Consider the following 21,417-nt stretch of genomic DNA (forward strand, 5'->3'; position numbering starts at 1 on the left):
TTGTATACTGTCTGTGTGTATGTCCTTCTGTGTGTGTGTGTGTGTGTGTGTGTGTGGTGCGGGGGAGGTCTGTATGCACATGTGTGTGTCTTTGTTATTTCCCCCTGTGCCAGTACTGGGCATAGGTACACAGGGGGAAGTGACTGGGATTCCTGTGCAGCTCTCTCCCTGTCCATCTGTCTGTCTGCAGGCTGTAGCTCAGAGGTGGATTTTTCCCATTCCTTCCAGCCAACACCAAAATAAACCACAGATGTGGAGAGAGACTGTGACCGACCATTCCTGCAGAGCAGAGAGCAAGCCAAAATAAAAATTAGCTTTTTAAAAACTCTTTCTCAGGCCTCCTACTGCAGGATTAACTGGACTGTCAGGAGGGACAGAGTTAGACCGTGCTTAAAATGTAAGTCCTTTCCTATAGCCAAGTCTTCCTCCATTTTATTTGGAAGTAGTCGGTTACATTTAACACCAATAAACAAGCCATGAACATCATAGTCACAAAAAATACCTTCTCTGATTAAGCTTTGCTTGGATCTATGTTTGTTGTAGCAAGACAATGTGTTGCTCAGGGTTGAGTTGGTGTCTGTTGGTTAGGGTTGGGTTGGTGTCTGTTGGTTAGGGTTGGGTTGGTGTCTGTTGGTTAGGGTTGGGTTGGTGTCTGTTGGTTAGGGTTGGGTTGGTTAGGGTTGGGTTAGTGTCTGTTGGTTAGGGTTGGGTTGGTTAGGGTTGGGTTGGTGTCTGTTGGTTAGGGTTGGGTCGGTGTCTGTTGGTTAGGGTTGGGTCGGTGTCTGTTGGTTAGGGTTGGGTCGGTGTCTGTTGGTTAGGGTTGGGTTGGGTTGGTGTCTGTTGGTTACCTTTACTTGAGCCCAAGCATCAGTATCAGTGTATGTTAACCTCTATGGCTCATCAAACTCTCAATAAGAATTTGTTCTTAACTGTATTGCCTAGTTAAATAAAGGTTACATCATTATTAAAGTGGCTAAAACTTTGCTCAACTTGGCTTTATCCAAGTGCTCTGAGAGAATAATTGGCTCATCAATCCAGAATATTCCGTGACTTGGCTGTTGGTGTCAGTCCGCAGGGGCCCTTGGGAGAGTTTGGAGAGGACCAGGGTTTCTTTGTAGACTCTCAAAATACTTGTTTGCCCCTGAAGCAGGGATACTCTGTGTGCTCTGTTCCTGAGTGGGTTTGGAGAAGAGGAGCGTTTGTGTGCTTTACTACTGCTTCTATAACAAACATCTGAAGTTGGTTGATAAGACTAGAAGCTTTGTTGTTCCTCTCCTCAGGTTCTGAACACATCTTATCCCCTGAAGATATACCCAACAAAAATATAAACGCAACATGTAAAGTGTTGGTCCCATGTTTCATGAGCTGAAATGAAAGATCCCAGACATGTTCCATATGCACAAAAGGCGTATTTATTTCAAATGTTCTGCACAAATGTGTTTACATCCCTGTTAGTGAGCATTTCTCCTTTGCCAATATAATCCATCCACCTGACAGGTGTGGCATATCAATTAGTTGATTAAACAGCATCATTATTACACAAGTGCACTTTGTTCTGGGGACAATAAAAGGCCACTCTAAAATGTGCAGTTTTGTCACACAATGCCACAGATGTCTGCAGTTATGAGGGAACGTGCAATTGGCGTGCTGACTGCAGGAATGTCCAACCGAGCTTTTGCCAGAGAATTGAATGTTAATTTCACTACCATATGCTGTCTCCAACGTTGTTTTAGAGAATTTGGCAGTACGTCCAACTAGCCTCACAACAGCAGACCACGTGTAACCACGCCAGCCCAGGACCTCCACATCCAGCTTTTTCACCTACAGGATCATCTGGGGGGGAGGGGGGGGTCTAAGGAGTATTTTGGTTTGTAATAAAACCCTTATGTGGGGGAAAAACATTATGATTGGCTGTGCCTGGCTCCCAAGTGGGACCCTGCCCAGTCATGTAAAATGCATAGATTAAGGCCTAATGAATTTATTTCAATTGACTGATTTCCTTTATATGAACTGTAACTCTGTAAAATCTGTGAAATTGTTGCGTTTATATTTTTGTTTAGTGTAGTTTTCTCCTAACAGTTTGTTGTTTTTCTTCCAGACACCACAATAAGATCCGCACCATCGATGGGAGGCGGATGAGAGACCTGATCTCCGTGGAAACACTGGACCTGAGCAACAATGACATCACAGAAGTCAGAGTTCAAGGTTTCCCCGCAGGTCTCCAGATCAAAGACCTGTAAGATCATCCTCTTAGCTCTCATGTCAAACCTTCTCTCCACGTTTCTCCTGTAGGAAATAAGAAATGCTGTGCCAACGTTATCAGGATAGGTCTAATTCTTGTCCATTTGAGGATCCCTGACAATGTGTTATTTTGTCTTCCAGGTACCTGAGCAACAACAAGATCCAGTTCCTGGAGGCCGGTGCTCTGGACCAGCTCTCCTCGACCCTGCAGGTTCTGAGACTGAGCCGGAACCGCATCTCCCAGGTCCCTGTCAAATGCTTCCAGCTGCCCAAGCTCACCCAACTGTGAGTACTGTGCCATACCACCCCCACAGACACCTCTCAGCTCACTGAAAAACATGTTTGTAAACTCTCCCTATTCGCCTTCTAGCCTATCCTCAACCACCATGAGATAAACAACCAAACTGACCTGGGCAGTTGTTAAAGAGATAGTGTATAGTCCCCACACAGACATCGGAGGGAAAGGAACATTGGAAAGTTGGAAAAATCTATGGAGGCTAACTCGTTTGACACAGTCACATTTGTTGAGGAGAGTGTTACCCTCTCCCCTCCAGTGTAGCAGCATTGGTAACATCAGACTGATACCATGGCTGATTTTTGTCCACTGTCCTGTGCCCATGGTAGGCTAGCTCTCTCCTCTCTCAGAGCCCTGTTCTCTGTCATTGTCTTCCCCTCCCCTGCAGCATGGGGCTAGGGTTGACCCATCCATACCTCAACACTCCCACTCTGGGGAGAAAAGACACATGTAACGGGAGTCTCCTCCATTGTAGACATGGCTCCCTTCTCTCCACAGCCCCCCAGCCCCCAGTTTTACCAGGTGGGTTTTGTTCCAACAGGTGTTCCCGGTGACATTGTATCTGAGAATGCTTGTGGCAACATGGAGGACACACAAAGACGCTGTGTGGATGTTTATTGTTCAACTGTGCTCCTGGGCTGTGATGTTAAAGCTCACACGCCAGGGGCACAGATCCACTGGTACAAAGCTATCGCAGAACTCTTTTGATACAGAAGGCAAAGGGCTTTTTTATCTCGCAGGGTCATTTGTATTTTTCCCTTTGCGTGTCCCAGTGAGATTACTCTAAGTACATTGAGAGGTTAACTGTTTACAGTCCATTCTCAACAGAAGTAGTCCTATTTTAGTTTGAGAAGTGAATGCAGATGCCCTGCCCTACAAGTCGGTGCTGTTTGAATGTTTTTTTTAATGACTTAGTTATAGCTCCTATAGTTAACCCTAGCATGGTTAATGAAGGTTTGGGATCATGTGTTGGGGTGCCCAGGTCAGAACGTGACCCTAGTCTGTAAACCCTCACCTCTGCTGTCAGGGGTACACATCGCTGGCCACAGGTGGAATAGATACCACCCGTGGAATGCCACTTATGTTTTTGTGGGGCCGAATGGTGTTAGTTACTTCAGGGTTTTCCATATTTCTCTCTCGTTTCTCTGCTCATCATTGCATCTCTCTCTCTAACTCCTTGCTGTGTTGTCCTGTCCTCTAGTGAGCTGAACAGGAACCGTGTGAGGCAGGTGGAGGGGCTGACCTTCCAGGGCCTGGCCAGTCTGGAGGTCCTCAAGCTGCAGAGGAACAACATCAGCAAGCTCACCGACGGAGCCTTCTGGGGCCTGGCCAAGATGAAAGTGCTGTAAGTAACATACACACATACGGCTCCTAACTCCCTGCCTAGCCTTGAGGACTAATTCAGATCAGTTGCACTCAAGAACTTGTAGGACCACTTTCTCCTACTCTACTCATAGGAGTTTCCACTCTTAACAATTGTTTCACAAGCAACTCTATGCTCTATTCTTATGAGCTGAACTATAAGAATGTGATTGGACAACCTGTAATGTCCTTACTCTTGTTTGATACCAAACTACATTACCCCTAATGCCTAGTCTGAACCTGTTTATGTGACCAACTCCTCCCTGCAGTCACCTGGACTACAACAGCCTGAAGGAAGTGAACAGTGGCTCCCTGTACGGCCTGTCCTCTTTGCTGCAGCTCTTCCTCAGCAACAATTCCATCTCCCACATCAACCCAGATGGCTGGAGGTTCTGCCAAAGGCTACGGGAACTGTGAGTATTCTGAGTGCCACATCAGAAACCTCCAAACCCCGGTTAACCATATCACTAAAAACCTCCCAACACCTAAAACCAAATTAGCAAAAACCTCCCAACCCTTGTAACTATAGCAACCAGCCCTACCTCACCCCCAGCCACTGAGAAACAAACGACAGTATTCATCCCCTAGCCTTCAGCTCCGGACCACAAGGTCTTACCCACAGCCTCCAACCATCAACCCCCTGTCTCATCTCATTGTTCCCCTACCGTTTACCTTTACCAGAGCTACATGAGTCACTTAGTGTTCAATACCACACGATAAGCCTGTTTATCCCATAATAAGCGGTAGGATTGACAGTACTTAAGCCCTCAGTACTGTATCCCGTCTCTCAGTCAGGTTGGTAAAGAGCGCGTAACCCTCTGTTGGTATGGATACAGGGTAATTGCAGGGGGATCTCCCTGTCTAATGAAGGAGATATTATTACTAGGACAACCTGTGGTTGGTTGACATACTTTAACCACTGTACTACTGTAGAGCTCCGCTCTGATCAGGCGTCGCTAACTGTACCATAAGGCTGTCTGTCAGGCTCCTGTGTGTCTGCGCACTGTGTCACTGTGTGTGTGTGAGAGAGACAGATTGCTCTGTGTATCTGTGTTGCCGACTCACTGCACTCAGTACGAGTCCGGGGTTATATGATTTTATTAGCGGGGCCATGATGACTGTGATATCAGAAGGATCCCGGAGGATAGTGGCTCAGTTAGCCCTCTGGTGTAGCAGAGAAGCTGTCTTTATGACCTGCCTGTTATTACATTCCGGATGAGACTGCAGCCTGCCTGACGGGGCATCACAGAGACTGCCCACACATGACTGACCACCCTAGCCCCCCTCGGAGAGGCGAAGCCCAGTCACTCACACAACAGACCATTTGAACACGCTCCCTGATAAACAAGACATGTTTATCACCACTGACACACCGTGTACCTACTTAGACAAGACCATAACTCTGGGAAAAGATGCCTTGAGAAGTGTCCATTTGTCCAACCGGAAATGTACATGAATTTTAAATGGTTTGTGTCCTGACTCCTTATCAAGCACGATAGGAAACTGCTGTGGATGAACAGATATTGAGCTGACGCCACAGTGGAAAAATACATCCAGAGGCACAAAGACATTGAATAAAGCTATATAAAGTAGAGAATAATGACGTTGGGTAGGTTACCGTAGTGCGGGGCCAACTTGTCCTTCTGGTCCAAGCCTTACACCGTATGTATCTCTCTCTCCTCCTCCTGCAGGAATCTGTCCTACAACAACCTGAGTCGTCTGGATGAGGGCAGCCTGGCGGTACTGGGGGACCTCCACACCCTCCGTCTGGGGCACAACGCCATCAGCCACATTACCGAGGGGGCCTTCAGAGGCCTCAAGGCCCTGCGCCTCCTGTTAGTCCTCCTCCTGACTGCTCCCAGAGCACACACAACTATGGTTCCACACTGTAGACTCATCTTATGTGACTCATTTAAGAACAATACAATATTGCCATCTGCAAATATATTCATGTGTATTCAATATAGCTTCATTAAGCCCCTCAGGAGCCATTTAGAAAGTGAGGTTAGCTGCTGTTTGCTTTTTAGACCATTGCTTCAAAACAGATCTATTTTGTGTCCATGTAATATTAATGTGTATCTGTTTACCAGGTGTGCATGCGTCACTATTGTCACGGTTTCAGTCTGTGAGAACTTTTATTTTGGTGCGTCTGTTTTCGTCTTCCCTCTTTGTTTGGTCGTTGGTTCCCATCGATATTGGATGCACATGTGTTCGCTGTCATTTGCCTCCCTGGAGATTCTTGACTTTTTTAAACGGAGCAGTGAAAAGCAGTATGGGAGAGTGACTTCTTTCACCCCACCCTCTATACAGGCTTTGAACAGGCGGAAAGAGAGGCTTCCTGAAAGCGAAGGCCTTCTACTAACGTCTTTTTGGCCCGGGATCTTCCCAGAGAGTCAGAGAAAAGAGTCAGGCCTTTGCTTTCTCACAGTGGGGTGACAAGCCAAGGCATATACAGGCCTTTCTCTGCTGGCGCAGAGGAAGCATTGGGCTGGGGGGAGGGGGTTCAGCTGTGTGAGAGGCCCTCTGTTTGGTTCCCCTCTCTCAGCCGCTGTTTCCTTCTTCCTTTCTTTCTTGGTCTCTTTCGTTCTTGGTCTCTTTCTTTCCTTTTTACTTGGTTGCTTTGTTTCGCCTGTTCGTACCCTTTCCACCCATCCTTTTCCCTCTTTTCTTTGCTGTCTTCTTTTTACTTCCTATTCCCTTTATGCTCACCCCATTTCTTCCTCGCTCTCCTTCCCTCTCTCTCCTCCCTTCTCTCTCTCTGAGGCAGGTCTAATCTAATCAGTGAAGCGCTGGGTAGGCGAGGGCCCTGGCTGTAAGGGAGCTGAGGCAGCTTTAATTGGGCAGCGCTGCTGGCCGTAGAGGCGTGGGGCTGGAGGTTCGCGGTGGGTGTGAATGCCCAGAAACGTCGAGCCTTTCAGCCGGGGGGTCAGTCCTCAGGGGCCCGCGGCCACTGCCTGCATTAAGAAGGCACCGGCCTTTCACGCTCAGCCAGCCAGAAAGAATAGGAAATTGGCAGCCGAGTCCGGCCATGGAGGAAAAGGAACCAAAGGGGATTAGGGAAGGGTGGAGAGGTTGGGAGGGGCTGTGGGTGACCATCAGACTCACAGGATTTTCAGAGTTTGAAAGAAAGTCGGCACAGGGAACAAAGCATGCGATAGAGCGGCGACTCATGTCTTTGTTCGGCTGTTGTTTTTTTGTTTTAAATTATTATTCAAACGGTTCCGTAGGCCCAGATGACTTCAGCCATTCGAGGTAGCGTGTCAGGAAAGCTAATTAATTGCATTCAACATGTGTTTGGAAACTTCCCGGTGGACTCAAAGTGAAAGCTGTTGTTTTATTGAGTCTCTTTCTGGCTCAGTGTGGGCATGGCTAAGGTCTTTCTTCATACTCATTAGGCTCTGAGTCTGTGTTGGGACTGCCATACCTGCCACCACACTCAGGCGCTGACTGTCTGTATCCAAAGGCAATGTGTGCCCGCCAATCTCTCCATGCTGTCATGAATTATACATGATTTTGCCTGCGTTGGGTTTTGTGCCTTCACCTCCCTCCTCACAAAGGAAAGAATGTGCTCGGCTGGCAGAGCAGAGCAGGAGAGAGGCTAGCTCTTTAGGCCAGGTGCAGAGGGGTTGGTTGGGGAGTGGAGGGGTAACCCGTGACTTCCAGCCCCATCTCTGCCAAGGCTACACAGTGCTTCAGCTCTGGCAGCTTGTTCTGCTCTCCTCCTCCTCTATCTTTCTTATCCCGTCTTTTCTCTCTCTCTCTACAGGGAGCTGGACCATAACGACATCTCAGGCACAATAGAGGACACCAATGGGGCCTTCTCTGGACTGGACAGCCTCAACAAGCTGTGAGTATCCCCCTCCTTCTCTCATCTCCTCTTCCCCCTCTCCCCTCTCCCCAGAATCAGTCCCTTTGAGCTGGCTGACCTGCCACTGGTAGGTGATTGTATGCAGCTCTGTGGACAGCTCCTTCAGTCCAGAGGGAAGGGGTTTCCACAGCAATTCCATAGTTCCCTTCTGAGGCCTGTGCACTGCCTATGGTCTATATGGAGTTCTCCCAGAACTGGCTTCAGACAGGACCAGCTCCAGTCTATCACTACCCTCCGGGCCCCACACGTCATTTGGAAGTATAACACTGAGAGATGACTTTAAGAGCTGCTCTGAGTTTTATTAGGCTTTTTCATGACGCTTGCAGATTGACATTTTATCGGCAATTGGCTTGAAACTTGAAACAAGCCTGAATCTGGTTTTCATCTCGGTTTACCAAACTCTAAACTGCTATTGTGTCCAAGTTCAGAGGTTGTCTGTTGATGGGAGCTGAACTGCATTCACTTGTTGGTTAAACTATGTCAATTTGTTGGGATCTCTCGTATAACCTTTTAATCACAGCATCTAGACTCAATGTTAAAGGATGAAGAAACTCAACCAGACCACAATAAACATAGAGTCCTAACATACTGGGGCTTAAAGAATCCTATATAAAATCTGGTGTCCAACCAAGGCCGTTCCCTGTGTGAGTGCTAGCCTATTGAAAGGGCTTTTCTATTGGCCCGCTGGGGATGATCCTCAGCAGGTCTTTCCGTCTCTAGCCCTGCTCCTCTCTCTCTGCTCCACGGCCCTGCCTGCCTATTGTTAGGGACTGAGAGAGGGTGAAATTGGGGGGCGGGCTCGGTCATCAACATCAAACACCACATTGGCCCGTCTCCCCGCCCCTTTTGTCCAGTAGTGTAGTGGAGCGGCCCTCCGCAGCCCAACGCTGGCACAATCCCTCCATCCCTCCGGAAAACAACGCTCACCAACCCTGGGAAAAAACAGAGAGAGGGAGAGGGGGAGGGACATCCGTGTCCTCCACACGCAATATGTCCCTCCCAAATGGGATTGTGAGTATCCCCACATGGGAGAACTTGTGCTCTTAGCTTGTTCTAGGTTAACTTGTGCTCTCACAACAACCACTATTTTCCCATTTTTGTTTTAGGAGGTAAAATCTATTCATGTATTGAATGTAGATATGTTGGAGTTGGGGTGATATCAGTATAGTATTGTATTTATTCTTTCCAGAATGTGATTACTTGAAGAGAATATGATTGGAATGAAAGGCTATGTAAATGGCTAGATGTGCAAAATGATGTTGGAAATAAGAGAAGATAAATAAGTTTGAAGGAAATGCAGTGACTTCCAGTGAGGCGTTGTTCTCCTCTGTACTGAGGCCTGTTGTTGAGCCCATCTCCCTGTGTAGGGTCTAGAACCACGGGGCTCTGGCTGACGTGGTGGTCAGTAGAGGGCTGAGCAGAGGTGTGACATCTCTGTCAGGAGTTGACAGGTCCTGTCCATGACCAGTCATCTGCCTGGAGGCCCCCAAGACCCTGGGTCCCTGGCTGTCCTAAAGAACACATGATGAATAACTCTTACCAACAGGAATCTGAGATTGTTCAGCTCGGACAATTTTGGATAGAATTTAAGAAGATGCATCTGAGTCTTAGCTCATCTACCCCAATGGCAATGGTAACCAAACAGATGCACTCCCAATGGTTTTTGAAACATGATTTGTATTTACGTTGCACAGTGTAGATTGTCGGTGGGTCCATATAGAGGGGGAGAGTAGAGGAGGCGTGACTGGATTGAAGTGTTCCGATACAGGGGTCTTAACTCTGAACCAGCCTCCTGTGTCCATCTGCTTCTCCTGGGAAGGAAGGTGGAGAGAGGAGAGGAAGGCTGGAGGGACGGAAGCGCAGGAGAGGGAGGGTAGAGGGGTGTCTTTTGAAGAGCGGCCCAGATTAGAACCCCAGAAGGGGGCATGCTGCGTGTTCCTTGCTTGAACCGGGCCTTGACAAGGCTACTTTTATTATTCTACAAGCTGTATTGTCCCTCAGTGAGACAACCTGCTTTTCATGTGCCCCCCCCCCCCCCCCTGTCATCGCTATTAAATTCAAATAAAGTTAAAAGTGGTCTTTGAAAAGCAGAGCAGGGCCGAATCCCTCACCCTTCTAATCTCCACACAGTTCGGATTTCCAATACCTCAATCCTCTGCTCTTATCAGATTCAGCCCCACTAATTGTGCCTTTCTCTCCCTCTTCTCCTCCTTCCCTCCCCTTACCCCATTCCTCCTCTCTTTCTCTCTCTGTCTGTTTTTTCTCCACCCCCCCTCCCTCCCTCTCTCTCCCCCGTGTTCTCTCCCGTTTATCGGCGCCCTTCATGTTTGGAAATTGCAGAACTCTGTTTGGAAACAAGATCAAGTCGGTGGCCAAGAAAGCCTTCTCAGGCCTGGAGGCCCTGGAGCACCTGTGAGTATCCCACAATGCACTGCGCGATCCCGAGATCAGCTGCCAAAAGTAGCTGCCTGAGAGTGCTGCTAGCAATTTAATAGCATCTTTGGAAAAGGAGAAGACGGGCAGTTTGTGGGACCAGCTGCTTCCCTCTCGTTACAGAGGCAGCTTCAACTTTGGCCTTTTTTCCTGGTGCAGGGGAACAAAGTTATTAAGCATATGGTCAGTTTCGTAGAATAAATGGAATTTATATAAGTCCCTTCACAGGCTCTGGCCGTTACTTTAAACAGGCTATGGCCATTAGGAAAAAAGTGATTGAAAAGCTGAGAATCCTTGGTCTGTGATGCCTGAATCTTTGCACCTTGTTTAAAATAAGCCCTTATAAATAAAGGCACATCGATCCCTGGCTGGCCGTGACACAGGTGTGTGTGTGTGGGTGTGTGTGGGTGTGTGTGTGTGTGTGTGTGTGTGTGTGTGTGTGTGTGTGTGTGTCCCTTTCTGTCAGTACTAACGGGCAGCCCTCTGTTTAATGTCACAACAGGAACCTGGGAGAGAACGCCATCCGCTCCATCCAGCCAGAGGCCTTCAGCAAGATGAGGAGCCTCAGGAACCTGTGAGTCTGCAATGATGAATACACATACACCTTAAAGTTGAAGTCATGTAATAAGTTAATTATGTTCAGATCAAAGCTAGTCTATAAAAGAGAGTGAATAGAAGTTGTTAGCCCTAACAGTGTCCCTCCTCTCCCAGGCTCATCCAGAGTGACAGTTTCCTGTGTGACTGTCAGCTCAACTGGTTCCCTGAGTGGCTGATGACCCGGGGGCTACAGACTGGCGTAGAGGCTACCTGTGTCCACCCCGAAATCCTGAAGGGTACTAGCGTCTTCCAGGCTCCACCAGAGAGATTTGTCTGTGGTGAGTAGTGTGTGTGTGGGGGGGGGGTGTACAGTTGCTTTCTGTCTGACACAGTACAGGCAGCAGCTAAGACCAGATTGTGTTTTAGATTCCAGCTCAGGGTGTTTACAGTATATGTGTGTATTTGTTTATGTTTGTGTGATTTTCCTTATGTCTTGATGTAGTGTGTGTCTTTGTTTGAGCTGCGATGTGCTAATCCTTGTTTGTCTTTATATTTGTGTGTTTGTGTTTAAACTAGACTTTTGTATATATATCTTCTGTCACTGAGATAAAACATTTGGTTACAAAGAATAATGCTTATCTCATTTTCTTGTCCTCCCTCCGTCTCTCCACTCCCTCCGTCTCTCCACTCCCTCCGTCTCTCCACTCCCTCCGTCTCTCCACTCCCTCCGTCTCTCTCTCTCTCCTGTAGATGACCTGCCTATGCCCCAGATCACGGTGCAGCCAGAGACCACAGTGACGGTTCTGGGTAGTGACGTGCGCCTCATGTGCACGGCAGCCAGCAGCAGCAGCTCACCTATGTCCTTCGCCTGGCGCAAAGACCAGGAGCTGCTCCGTCATGCTGAGGTGGAGAACTTCGCCCACCTGCGCGCTAACCACAGGGCGGTGCACGAGGCCGGGGGTGTGATGGAGTACACCACCATTTTGCACCTGCGTCATGTGACCTTCGCCCACGAGGGCCGATACCAATGCATCATCACCAACCACTTTGGCTCCTCCTACTCCACCAAGGCCCGCCTTACTGTCAACGGTACGCTACCAGGCCCTGAAGGGTTAACGGTCTCCCAGTATGACTGGTTTATAAAAAAAAATTGAGTTTTATTTGTCATATGCGCCGGATACAACAGGTATAGATAGACCTTACCGTGAAATGCTTACTTACGAGCCCTAAATCAACAACGCAGTTTCAAGAAAACAGAGTTAAGAAAATATTTACTAAATAAAGTTACAATTATATATATTTTTATAACACAATACAACAACAATAATGAGGCTATATGCAGGGGGTACCGGCACTGAGTCAATGTGCTGGCGTATAGGTTAGTTCATTTGTACATGTACAGTAGTTAGGGATAAAGTTACTATGCATAGATAATAAACAGCGAGTAGCAGCAGTGTAAAATCAAAGATTGCATTTGTGAATGTGTGGGTGTTTGTTTTAAGGCTGACCCCATTGAGTTGACTGGTCGATTGTTTGGTCGGTAGGCTTTCCACTAAGATTTCTTTAGACGAGCAGCCGCTTGGTGCACAAGACACCTGTCTGATTCGCGCCTGTCTCTGTGGACTAATCCATTGCGGAGGCTACGGGGATGGCACAGTCCGTCACTCTAAGACAGGGGTGGGCAACTCCAGTCCTCGAGGGCCTGATTCGTGTCACATTTCTCTCCATCTTTAGCAAACACAGCTGATTAATCAACTTGCATTCTAAACTGAAGATCATGATTAGGTGATTATTGGAGTCAGGTGTGTTAGCTGGGGCAAAACTGTGACACCAATCAGGCCCTTGAGGACTGGAATAGCCCACCCCTGCTCTAAGACGTGATGTTGAAGTTGTATATGGGCTATATTATGTACAAATAATGGTGCAACACTAATAAATCTAATATCACTCTATAACAAATGCACTTTCTCCCACGTTGGGTATGGCCGCTGTCCGCGGTTCTGAAACATTCATCATTCCGCCATAGAATTGGCACCTTTCCCTATGTTACTATGTGCATAATAGCAAAGTTAACCATCATATTGGGACTGAGAACAATGCGGCGGAGGCAGCAGAGAAGAGGAAACAGCCCTTGCCTCAACCTAAATGTCTAAGAAAATTGAGGAGAGAGGAAACCCCAATTTTAACCTGTTTTCGCCTCGCCATTATGGGGTACTGTGTGTAGATTGATGAGAAAAAAACATGTAATCAATTTTAGAATAAGTCTGTAACGTAACAAAATGTGGAACAAGTCAAGGGGTCTGAATACTTTCTGAATGCACTGTATATGGAAAAATAAGTTTAAACATTTTGACCAATCGTTTTGTCGAAAGAACAGAACGACTCTCGGGCGACCAAGTTTTTTTTTTTTTCTTGTCTGGGACAGCCCTGGTTTGTTTGTTTGTTTGTGTGCGTGTGGTTGGATAATTTTCCCTCTGTAATGTGCTGATTTTGTAGATATTTTGCACAATTAAACTCCATAACAGGGCAGAATGAGATTAGTGGTAATTCTTAGCTTGAACAAAGTCTCACTCTCTCTGTCCTTCTGCATCTGTCTGTGTGAGTTTCTCAGGGTGGAATTTATAACAAATTGATTTAGGCTTGTTGTGGTGCTGACAGTGCCCATATATTACATGCCCTGTCAGTTAGGCTAACCGATGCTGACTGATTGTTTGCTGGCAGTCTGGAGTTTGGTTCCCTGGCTGACCTGCCCACCCAAATGAAACCCTCTCCCTAGCCATCTCCCCAACCCAATTTAACTTCTCTGCAATGATAGCAGAGCCTCCTCTTTCTATACGCAGACTACTGTGCGTAGGGCCCTGAGGCTGCTAGGGCGCCCCCGATCCCAAAAAATAAAAATGTCCTCAATTTACTGTTGAGAAGTAGAATACACAAGGTGCAATTTCAAAATGTGGTAGTGCAGTTTTCCACTTGTTAGTCACTCAATTAGCGCATGTCAGCTAATATTTGTTGGGATTGCTAAGTAAGGTAGTCTAGCCAGCTATCTAAACCTTGTAGTAGACCTAATCATCACTAAATTACCAACTGGGCACACATTCAGTGCTCATTCATTTTGTTAGTCAATCTCACAGATATCAAATGAACATGGTATAAGTAATTACAAAATGTTTTTTTTAAACTGCCATACTTTCTCTACACTCCATTGCAAAATGGGAGGGACTGTTATGTAGCTGTTGTGTTAACCTCAGATTTCTCTCTGTTGTGGCCAACCAAGTGTCTCATCTCCATTCCCACACAGTCATGCCTAGGTTTGTGAAGACCCCTCAAGACAACACCATCCATACGGACACCACTGCCAAGCTGGAGTGTGCGGCCGAGGGGCACCCCACCCCTGAGATCGCCTGGCAGAAGGACGGAGGCACGGACTTCCCGGCGGCGCGCGAGCGGCGGATGCACGTGATGCCTGACGATGACGTGTTCTTCATCATGGACGTCAAGCTGGAGGACATGGGCGTGTACAGCTGCACCGCCAAGAACACAGCGGGCACTGTGTCTGCCAACGCCTCTCTCATTGTGCTGGGTAAGACTTGACTGCTGGCCATGCCCTACACCTACTGACAAAATCGCCCACAACCCTTTACAATGTTTGAGGATTCATGGTTCAGGTGACTATAATATAGATACTACTTCCGACTAACAATTAACACTTGTAAACAGGTCTAAAGCCAGTTGTGAACTGGTCAGTCTTGGTCAAAGAATGAATGGCTTCTGGCAGCTGTGGCCTTCCTCTGAGTCAGAGGTCAGGGTAAGGGTCAGATGGGGGAGGGTGGGATAGGGGGACTTCACAGAGGAGTGTTTGTTACCCTTCTCTCAGGGTGAAGGCCTCAGTTCTCCTGGAGGGGCTTCTATTGGAAGTGACTAAGGCTAGTTGAGATCACATTTGTCAAGTACTGTGAATGTGTAAGGGCTTGGTCTATACCACTGTATGTTGTACTTTAGTAGTGCAGAACACCTCCTCACAGGATATGAGATAGCAATAGCCCTCAAGAGTGGCTTTGTAATGTTTAGTCATGTATGAGGAAAGCTCAGAGCTGAGGCCTTGTCTGAAGAGGTGGGGAGGGGACAGAGGGGGAAGGAGGGTGGGAGAGGGGGAAGTGAGATCTCTTCATCATTTTGTTTCCTGCTAAGAGGGAAAGTGTTCTGTCTAAGAGTAGGGGCGTCAAACGTTCAGCCTGCTGCACAGACCTACGCTGTAGTCTAGAGCACCTGGTTCAATTGTGCTTAGGAGCCTTTTTTTTAAATCTCTAAATGGTTAAACTTTAAAAAATATATATATTTTTTTTACTATCATCCTAAATTAAGATATCTAATTAATGTATACTGAACAAAAACATAAACCCAACATCAAATAACATTTTATTTGTCACATGCACGAAATATGTAGACCTTACCGTGAAACGCTTACTTACAATCCCTTAACCAACAATGCGGTTCAAGAAATAGTTAAGAAAATATTTACAAAATAAAGTAAAAAATGTAATTGACCGTAACACAATAAAATAACTAATGAGGTTATATACAGGGGATTCCGGTATCGAGTCAATGTACGGGGGTACAGGTTACTCAAGTTAATTGAGCTAATTTGTACATGCAGGTAGTGTTATTAAAGTGGCTATGCATAGATAATAAACAGCAAGTAGCAGCAGTGTAAAGGGGTGGTAGTGGTGGGGGCGATCAATGCAAATAGCCCGCGTTGCCATTTTTAAAAATTGTACAGCAGTTTTATGGCTTGGGGTAGAAGCTGTTAAGGAGCCTTTTGGACCTAGACTTGGCGCCCCGGTACCGTTTGCCTAGCGGTAGCAGAGAGAACAGTCTATGACTTGGATGACTGGAGTCTTTGACAATTTTTAGTCTCCCACTCCTTGAAAGCGGCAGCTCTAGCTTTTAGCTCGATGCGGATGTTGCCTGTAATCCATGGTTTCTGGTTGGGATATGTACTTGCGGTCACTGTGTGGGCGACGTTGTTATGCACTTATTGACGAAGCCGATGACTGAGGTGGTATACTCCCCAATGCCATTGGATGAATCCCGGAACATATTCCAGTCTGTGCTAGCAAAACAGTCCTGTAGCGTAGCATCCGTGTCATCTGACCACTTCCGTATTTAGTTTTTGATTGTAAGCAGGAATCAGGAGGATAGATTTATGGTCCGATTTCTTTGTCTGCGTTTTGAATGAAGCTCATCCAGTTTATTCTCCAGTTATTGCATGTTGGCCAATAGAACGGATGGTAGAGCCAGATTACCCACTCGCTGACAAATTCTCACTTGGCACCCCGATCTCCGTCCCCTGTACCTGCGTTTTTTTTTTCACGCGAATGACAGGGATTTGGGCCTGGTCTCGGAGAAACAGTATATGCTTCGCGTCGGACTCATTAAATAAAAATTCTTTGTCCAGTTCGAGGTTATCACTGTTCTGATATCCAGAGGCTCTTTTCGGTCATAAGAGACAGTAGCAGCAACATTATGTACAAAATAAGTTACAAACAATGCAAAGAAACACACAAAATAACACAGGTGGTTAGGAGCCCGTAAAACGGCAGCCATCCCCTCCAACGCCATAGGTGGGGAGGGTATAGTCCCACTCACTTGGGAGCCAGGCCCACCCACTATGGAGCCAGGCCCAGCCAATCAGAATTAGTTTATTACAGACAGAAATACTCCTGAGTTTCATCAGTTGTCCGGGTGGCTGGTCTTGAAAGATCCTGAAGGTGAAGAAGCCGGATGTGGAGGTCCTGGGCTGGCGTGGTTACACGTGGTCTGCGGTTGTAAGGCCGGTTGGACGTACTGCCAAATTCTCTAAAACGATGTTGGAGGCGGCTTATGGTAGAGAAGTGAACATTACATTCTCTGGCAACCGCTCTGGTGGACATTCCTGCAGTCAGCATGCCAATTGCATGCTCCCTCAAACCTGAGACATCCGTGGCATTGTGTTGTGTGAAAACACTGTACATTTTGGAGTGGCCTTTTATTGTCCCCAGCACAAGGTGCACCTATGTAATGATCATTCTGTTTAATCAGCTTCTTGATATGCCACCCCTGTCAGGTGGATGGATTATATTGTTATAAGAGAAATGCTCACTAACAGGGATGTAAACAAATTTGTGCACAAAATGAGACAAGCTGTTTGTGCATACGTAACATTTCTGGGATCTTTTATTTCAGCTCATGAAACATGGGACCAACACTACATGATGCGTTTATATTTTTGTTCTGTGTATGTGTGTATGTGTGTATGTGTGTATGTGTGTATGTGTGTATGTGTGTATGTGTGTGTGTATGTATGTATGTATGTATGTATGTATGTATGTATGTGTACAGTTGAAGTCGGTAGTTTACATACACTTAGGTTGGTTTTTCTACCATTCCACAAATTTCATGTTAACAAACTATAGTTTTGGCAAGTCGGTTAGTACATCTACTTTGTGCAAGTAATTTTTCCAACAATTGTTTACAGACAGATTATTTCACTTCATATTCACTGTATTACAATTCCAGTGTGTCAGAAGTGTACATACACTAAGCTGACTGTTCCTTTAAACAGCTTGAACAATTCCAGAAATAATGTCATGGCTTTAGAAGCTCCTGATAGGCTTTGACATAATTTGAGTCAATTGGAGGTGTACCTGTGGATGTATTTCAAGGCCTACCTTCAAACTCGGTGCCTCTTTGCTTGACATCATGGGCAAATCAAAAGAAATCAGCCAAGACCTCAGAAAAAAATGTGTAGACCTCCACAAGTCTGGTTCATTCATGGGAGCAATTTCCAATCGCCTGAAGGTACCACGTTCATCTGTACATAAATCATTCTCTCTACTTTCTGACATTTTACATTCTTAAAATAAAGTGGTGAGACTAACTGACCTAAAACAGGGAATTTTTTACTTTGATTAAATGTCAGGAATTGTGAAAAACGGAGTTTAAGCTGACGGTTTGACCTAATTGAGGGGGAAATTACACCTTGGGGGGAATTATTACTTATATACTCCAAAGTATATACGTTTTTAGTCAACACGATGACACAGGTCTTAGAACGTAGCTATCATTTTCTTTCTCAAATGGAACGGATTTATCTGTGTGCTCTCTATAGAAATACATGGATTCAACGTAATTCGTTGAAATCAACTAACAGAAAAAGTAATTTGTTTTATTTTCCTTGATGGCAGCCTCCCAAAATCAACATCTGCCATTCCAAAATATAGATAGAAGCCTCCTACAAATTCTTATCTAACCAACCATGTATAGGTTATTCCAAGTTTCCTTGTGGCCTTTGAATAGTGTTAGTTTAAACAGCGCTACACCGAAACATTTTCCCCTGTTCTATTGATTTCAGCGTGAAATTGATGGAAGTGATTAACAAAAGTGTTGCTTTACACTTACTGCGTTGGTGACACACTTGAATCAAAATGCAACACTTCAAAATCTCCTCTAGACAGTGATTTACACATTATTCCCAGGTTACGTGTGGTTTTTGAGTTGTGTTAGTTTTAACAGGACATACAACCTCGCACGATTGATTCCAACGTGATAATCGATAGGTGATTGACAAAACAGTATTGCGTTTGTCTTTCAATTTTGGTCGCGCATCCACAAAACGCTCATTAGAATTATGTACACGATATGCCCACTGTCATTGACAGCCCGAACTGCTTGTTTTGCGTCATTAGCATTTGTGAGAATTAACGCAGCGGTTAGAATAATAATGAATGTAGCATTTAGGAGAATGGACTTAGCGGTTAGAATAATGAATGTAGAATTTAGGAGAATGGACACAGCGGTTAGAATAATGAATGTAGCATTTAGGAGAATGGACGTAGCGGTTAGAATAATGAATGTAGCATTTAGGAGAATGGACGTAGCGGTTAGAATAATAATGAATGTAGCATTTAGGAGAATGGACTTAGCGGTTAGAATAATGAATGTAGAATTTAGGAGAATGGACACAGCGGTTAGAATAATGAATGTAGCATTTAGGAGAATGGACTTAGCGGTTAGAATAATGAATGTAGAATTTAGGAGAATGGACACAGCGGTTAGAATAATGAATGTAGCATTTAGGAGAATGGACGTAGCGGTTAGAATAATGAATGTAGAATTTAGGAGAATGGACACAGCGGTTAGAATAATGAATGTAGCATTTAGGAGAATGGACTTAGCGGTTAGAATAATGAATGTAGAATTTAGGAGAATGGACACAGCGGTTAGAATAATGAATGTAGCATTTAGGAGAATGGACGTAGCGGTTAGAATAATAATGAATGTAGCATTTAGGAGAATGGACTTAGCAGTTAGAATAATGAATGTAGAATTTAGGAGAATGGACACAGCGGTTAGAATAATGAATGTAGCATTTAGGAGAATGGACGTAGCGGTTAGAATAATGAATGTAGCATTTAGGAGAATGGACGTAGCGGTTAGAATAATGAATGTAGCATTTAGGAGAATGGACGCAGCGGTTAGAATAATGAATGTAGCATTTAGGAGAATGGAATTAGCGTTTAGAATAATGAATGTAGCATTTAGGAGAATGGACGTAGCATTTAGAATAATGAATGTAGCATTTTGGAGAATAGACGTAGCGGTTAGGATATTTTACGTAGTTAACCTACTTTGGTTAAGGTTAGGAAAAGGGTTAGGGGAAAGGTTAACTGACATGCTATGTAGTTGCAAAACGCTTGTGGTTAGCTTAAGTTCCTAATTATTTAAAATGCTATAAATCCCCTATAAGACACACTGTTCAGTGGTAACACTGAGAAGTTATCTGGGAAACACCGGGTTCAGTTCTATTACAGTAGTGTACATTAATGTATCAACTGTCTTGAACAAAACGTGATGGACTATCACCAGTTGTCAAAATGTTGTTTGAAGTAATGAGTAGAGTTGGAATGACCTGTCTGCGCTAGTGAGATTATTAGATTTTGACCTTTCCCTCCCGTCTACAGCGACGCCCCACCTGGCCCAAGAGCTGGAGGACCGTAGTGTGGTGGTGGGGGAGACTGTAGCCCTGCAGTGTAAGGCCCTGGGCAGCCCCCCACCCAAAATCACCTGGCTGAGGAACGATGAGCCCCTTCGCTCCTCCGACCGACACCACTTCACCCCTGGCAACCAGCTGCTGGTTATCGGCAGCGCCGCCCTAGAGGACGCTGGGAGGTACACGTGCGCTATGTCTAACACGCTGGGCACAAAGCGCAGCCACAGCCAGCTGAGTGTCCGCCAGCGCCAGACCGGCTGCGCCGCCCCGTCCGGCCCCAGCATTGTTACTATGGGCATCATCGTCATCGCTGTGGTGACCAGCATCGTGGTGACCTCGCTGGTGTGGGTGTGCATCATCTACCAGACGCGCAAGAAGAGCGAGGAGTGCAGCGTAACCAACACCGGTGAGAGGGCTCTCATATAGTTATACTTATCACAGGAAATGGCTGTTCACCATCCATTTTCTGGTGTTGACTGTAGTTTGTGCTGGTGCTAATGTTATATGTCCCCTCTCCTCCCATCCCAGATGAGACAATCGTGCCCCCGGACGTCCCTAGCTACCTGTCCTCCCAGGGGACCCTCTCGGAGCGCCAGGACGTGTGTATCCGCGTGGAGGCTAGCGTTGGACCTCAGCTCAACGGACACATAGACAACACAGGTAAAGTCTTCAGCTTGGTTCCCATATGAACCACCAATTCTCCTCCATGACTGAACTGCTGGACCGCTCAAAGTCATTTTTTATCTAACATCAGGGAATGTTTGCTTTACGTGTACTCTAAATTCATGGAATTGTGGGAAAGTGTAGGCGTCTTAATAATGATGTTTTCTTTATTTGCTGGTGTAGGTTACAATGGTGCTGTAGTGTGTACAGAGTGTATGGAGAACGGAAACAGCTACTCCAAGACAGACTTCGACTACCTCACCCAGGGGCTGGGACCTGTAGGACTGGAGTACCAACAACACCCCCACCCCCACCACATGGACTACAGTGTACCTGTACCCCTAGGGGTGGACACGGGACCCCTCTGCAACGGGACCCCCAACGGAGTCAGAAGGGATGCCTCGCCACCTGAATTTCCATCACAGAGAAACCACCACAACAGAAAAGGTAGTTTTTTTTACCATTATTTAACTAGGCAAGTCAGTTAAGAACAAATTCTTATTTAGAATAACGGCCTACATCGGCCAAACGACGCTGGGCCAATTCTGTGCTGCCTTATGGGACTCCCAATCACGGTCAGTTGTGATACATCCTGGATTCGAACCAAAGTGTCTATAGTGATGCCTCAAGCACTGAGATGTGTCTTAGACCGCTGCGCCACTCAGGATCCCAGAGCGAGCTTCCTATTCCATACTGTTGAGGACAGGATGGGGAATGCTGGAGAACCTGTGGTTGGAGCCCTTAGTTGTGTAGATGACCCTGCCATGATGAATTACCATGAAGGGAATATGATGGATAGTCTGCGGCCTATATTTGAAAGTGTATTCTACTGTAGTTGGGAGGCTGAACAGCCTGAGGATACCTCCCACCTTAAGTAAAATGAAAAAAAGCCTTGAGTTCCCATCGCTGCCACACTCAGAGGAGCAAGATGGGTCTTGTCCCGGGATCCTGTAACTTTTGGCAAGGAACCATCTGGGAGGATTTTGATGG

General features: G+C 46.1%; 1 protein-coding gene across 1 annotated transcript in view; it reads left to right on the forward strand.

Annotated features, from left to right (window-relative positions):
• LOC129815107 (leucine-rich repeats and immunoglobulin-like domains protein 1) overlaps nucleotides 1-21,417 on the forward strand; it is a 49,625-nt gene that overhangs the window by 23,678 nt on the left and 4,530 nt on the right. The window contains exons 4-17 of the mRNA XM_055868481.1: nucleotides 2,099-2,236; nucleotides 2,383-2,526; nucleotides 3,738-3,881; nucleotides 4,168-4,311; nucleotides 5,590-5,733; nucleotides 7,665-7,745; nucleotides 10,107-10,178; nucleotides 10,702-10,773; nucleotides 10,911-11,074; nucleotides 11,487-11,825; nucleotides 14,035-14,316; nucleotides 19,736-20,170; nucleotides 20,293-20,424; nucleotides 20,611-20,874. Of these exons, the coding sequence (XP_055724456.1) occupies nucleotides 2,099-2,236; nucleotides 2,383-2,526; nucleotides 3,738-3,881; nucleotides 4,168-4,311; nucleotides 5,590-5,733; nucleotides 7,665-7,745; nucleotides 10,107-10,178; nucleotides 10,702-10,773; nucleotides 10,911-11,074; nucleotides 11,487-11,825; nucleotides 14,035-14,316; nucleotides 19,736-20,170; nucleotides 20,293-20,424; nucleotides 20,611-20,874 (2,555 nt within the window). The remainder of the gene's footprint in view (nucleotides 1-2,098; nucleotides 2,237-2,382; nucleotides 2,527-3,737; nucleotides 3,882-4,167; nucleotides 4,312-5,589; nucleotides 5,734-7,664; nucleotides 7,746-10,106; nucleotides 10,179-10,701; nucleotides 10,774-10,910; nucleotides 11,075-11,486; nucleotides 11,826-14,034; nucleotides 14,317-19,735; nucleotides 20,171-20,292; nucleotides 20,425-20,610; nucleotides 20,875-21,417) is intronic.

Source organism: Salvelinus fontinalis, chromosome 18, assembly GCF_029448725.1.
Source record: "Salvelinus fontinalis isolate EN_2023a chromosome 18, ASM2944872v1, whole genome shotgun sequence".
NCBI classification, from domain to species: Eukaryota; Metazoa; Chordata; class Actinopteri; order Salmoniformes; family Salmonidae; genus Salvelinus; species Salvelinus fontinalis.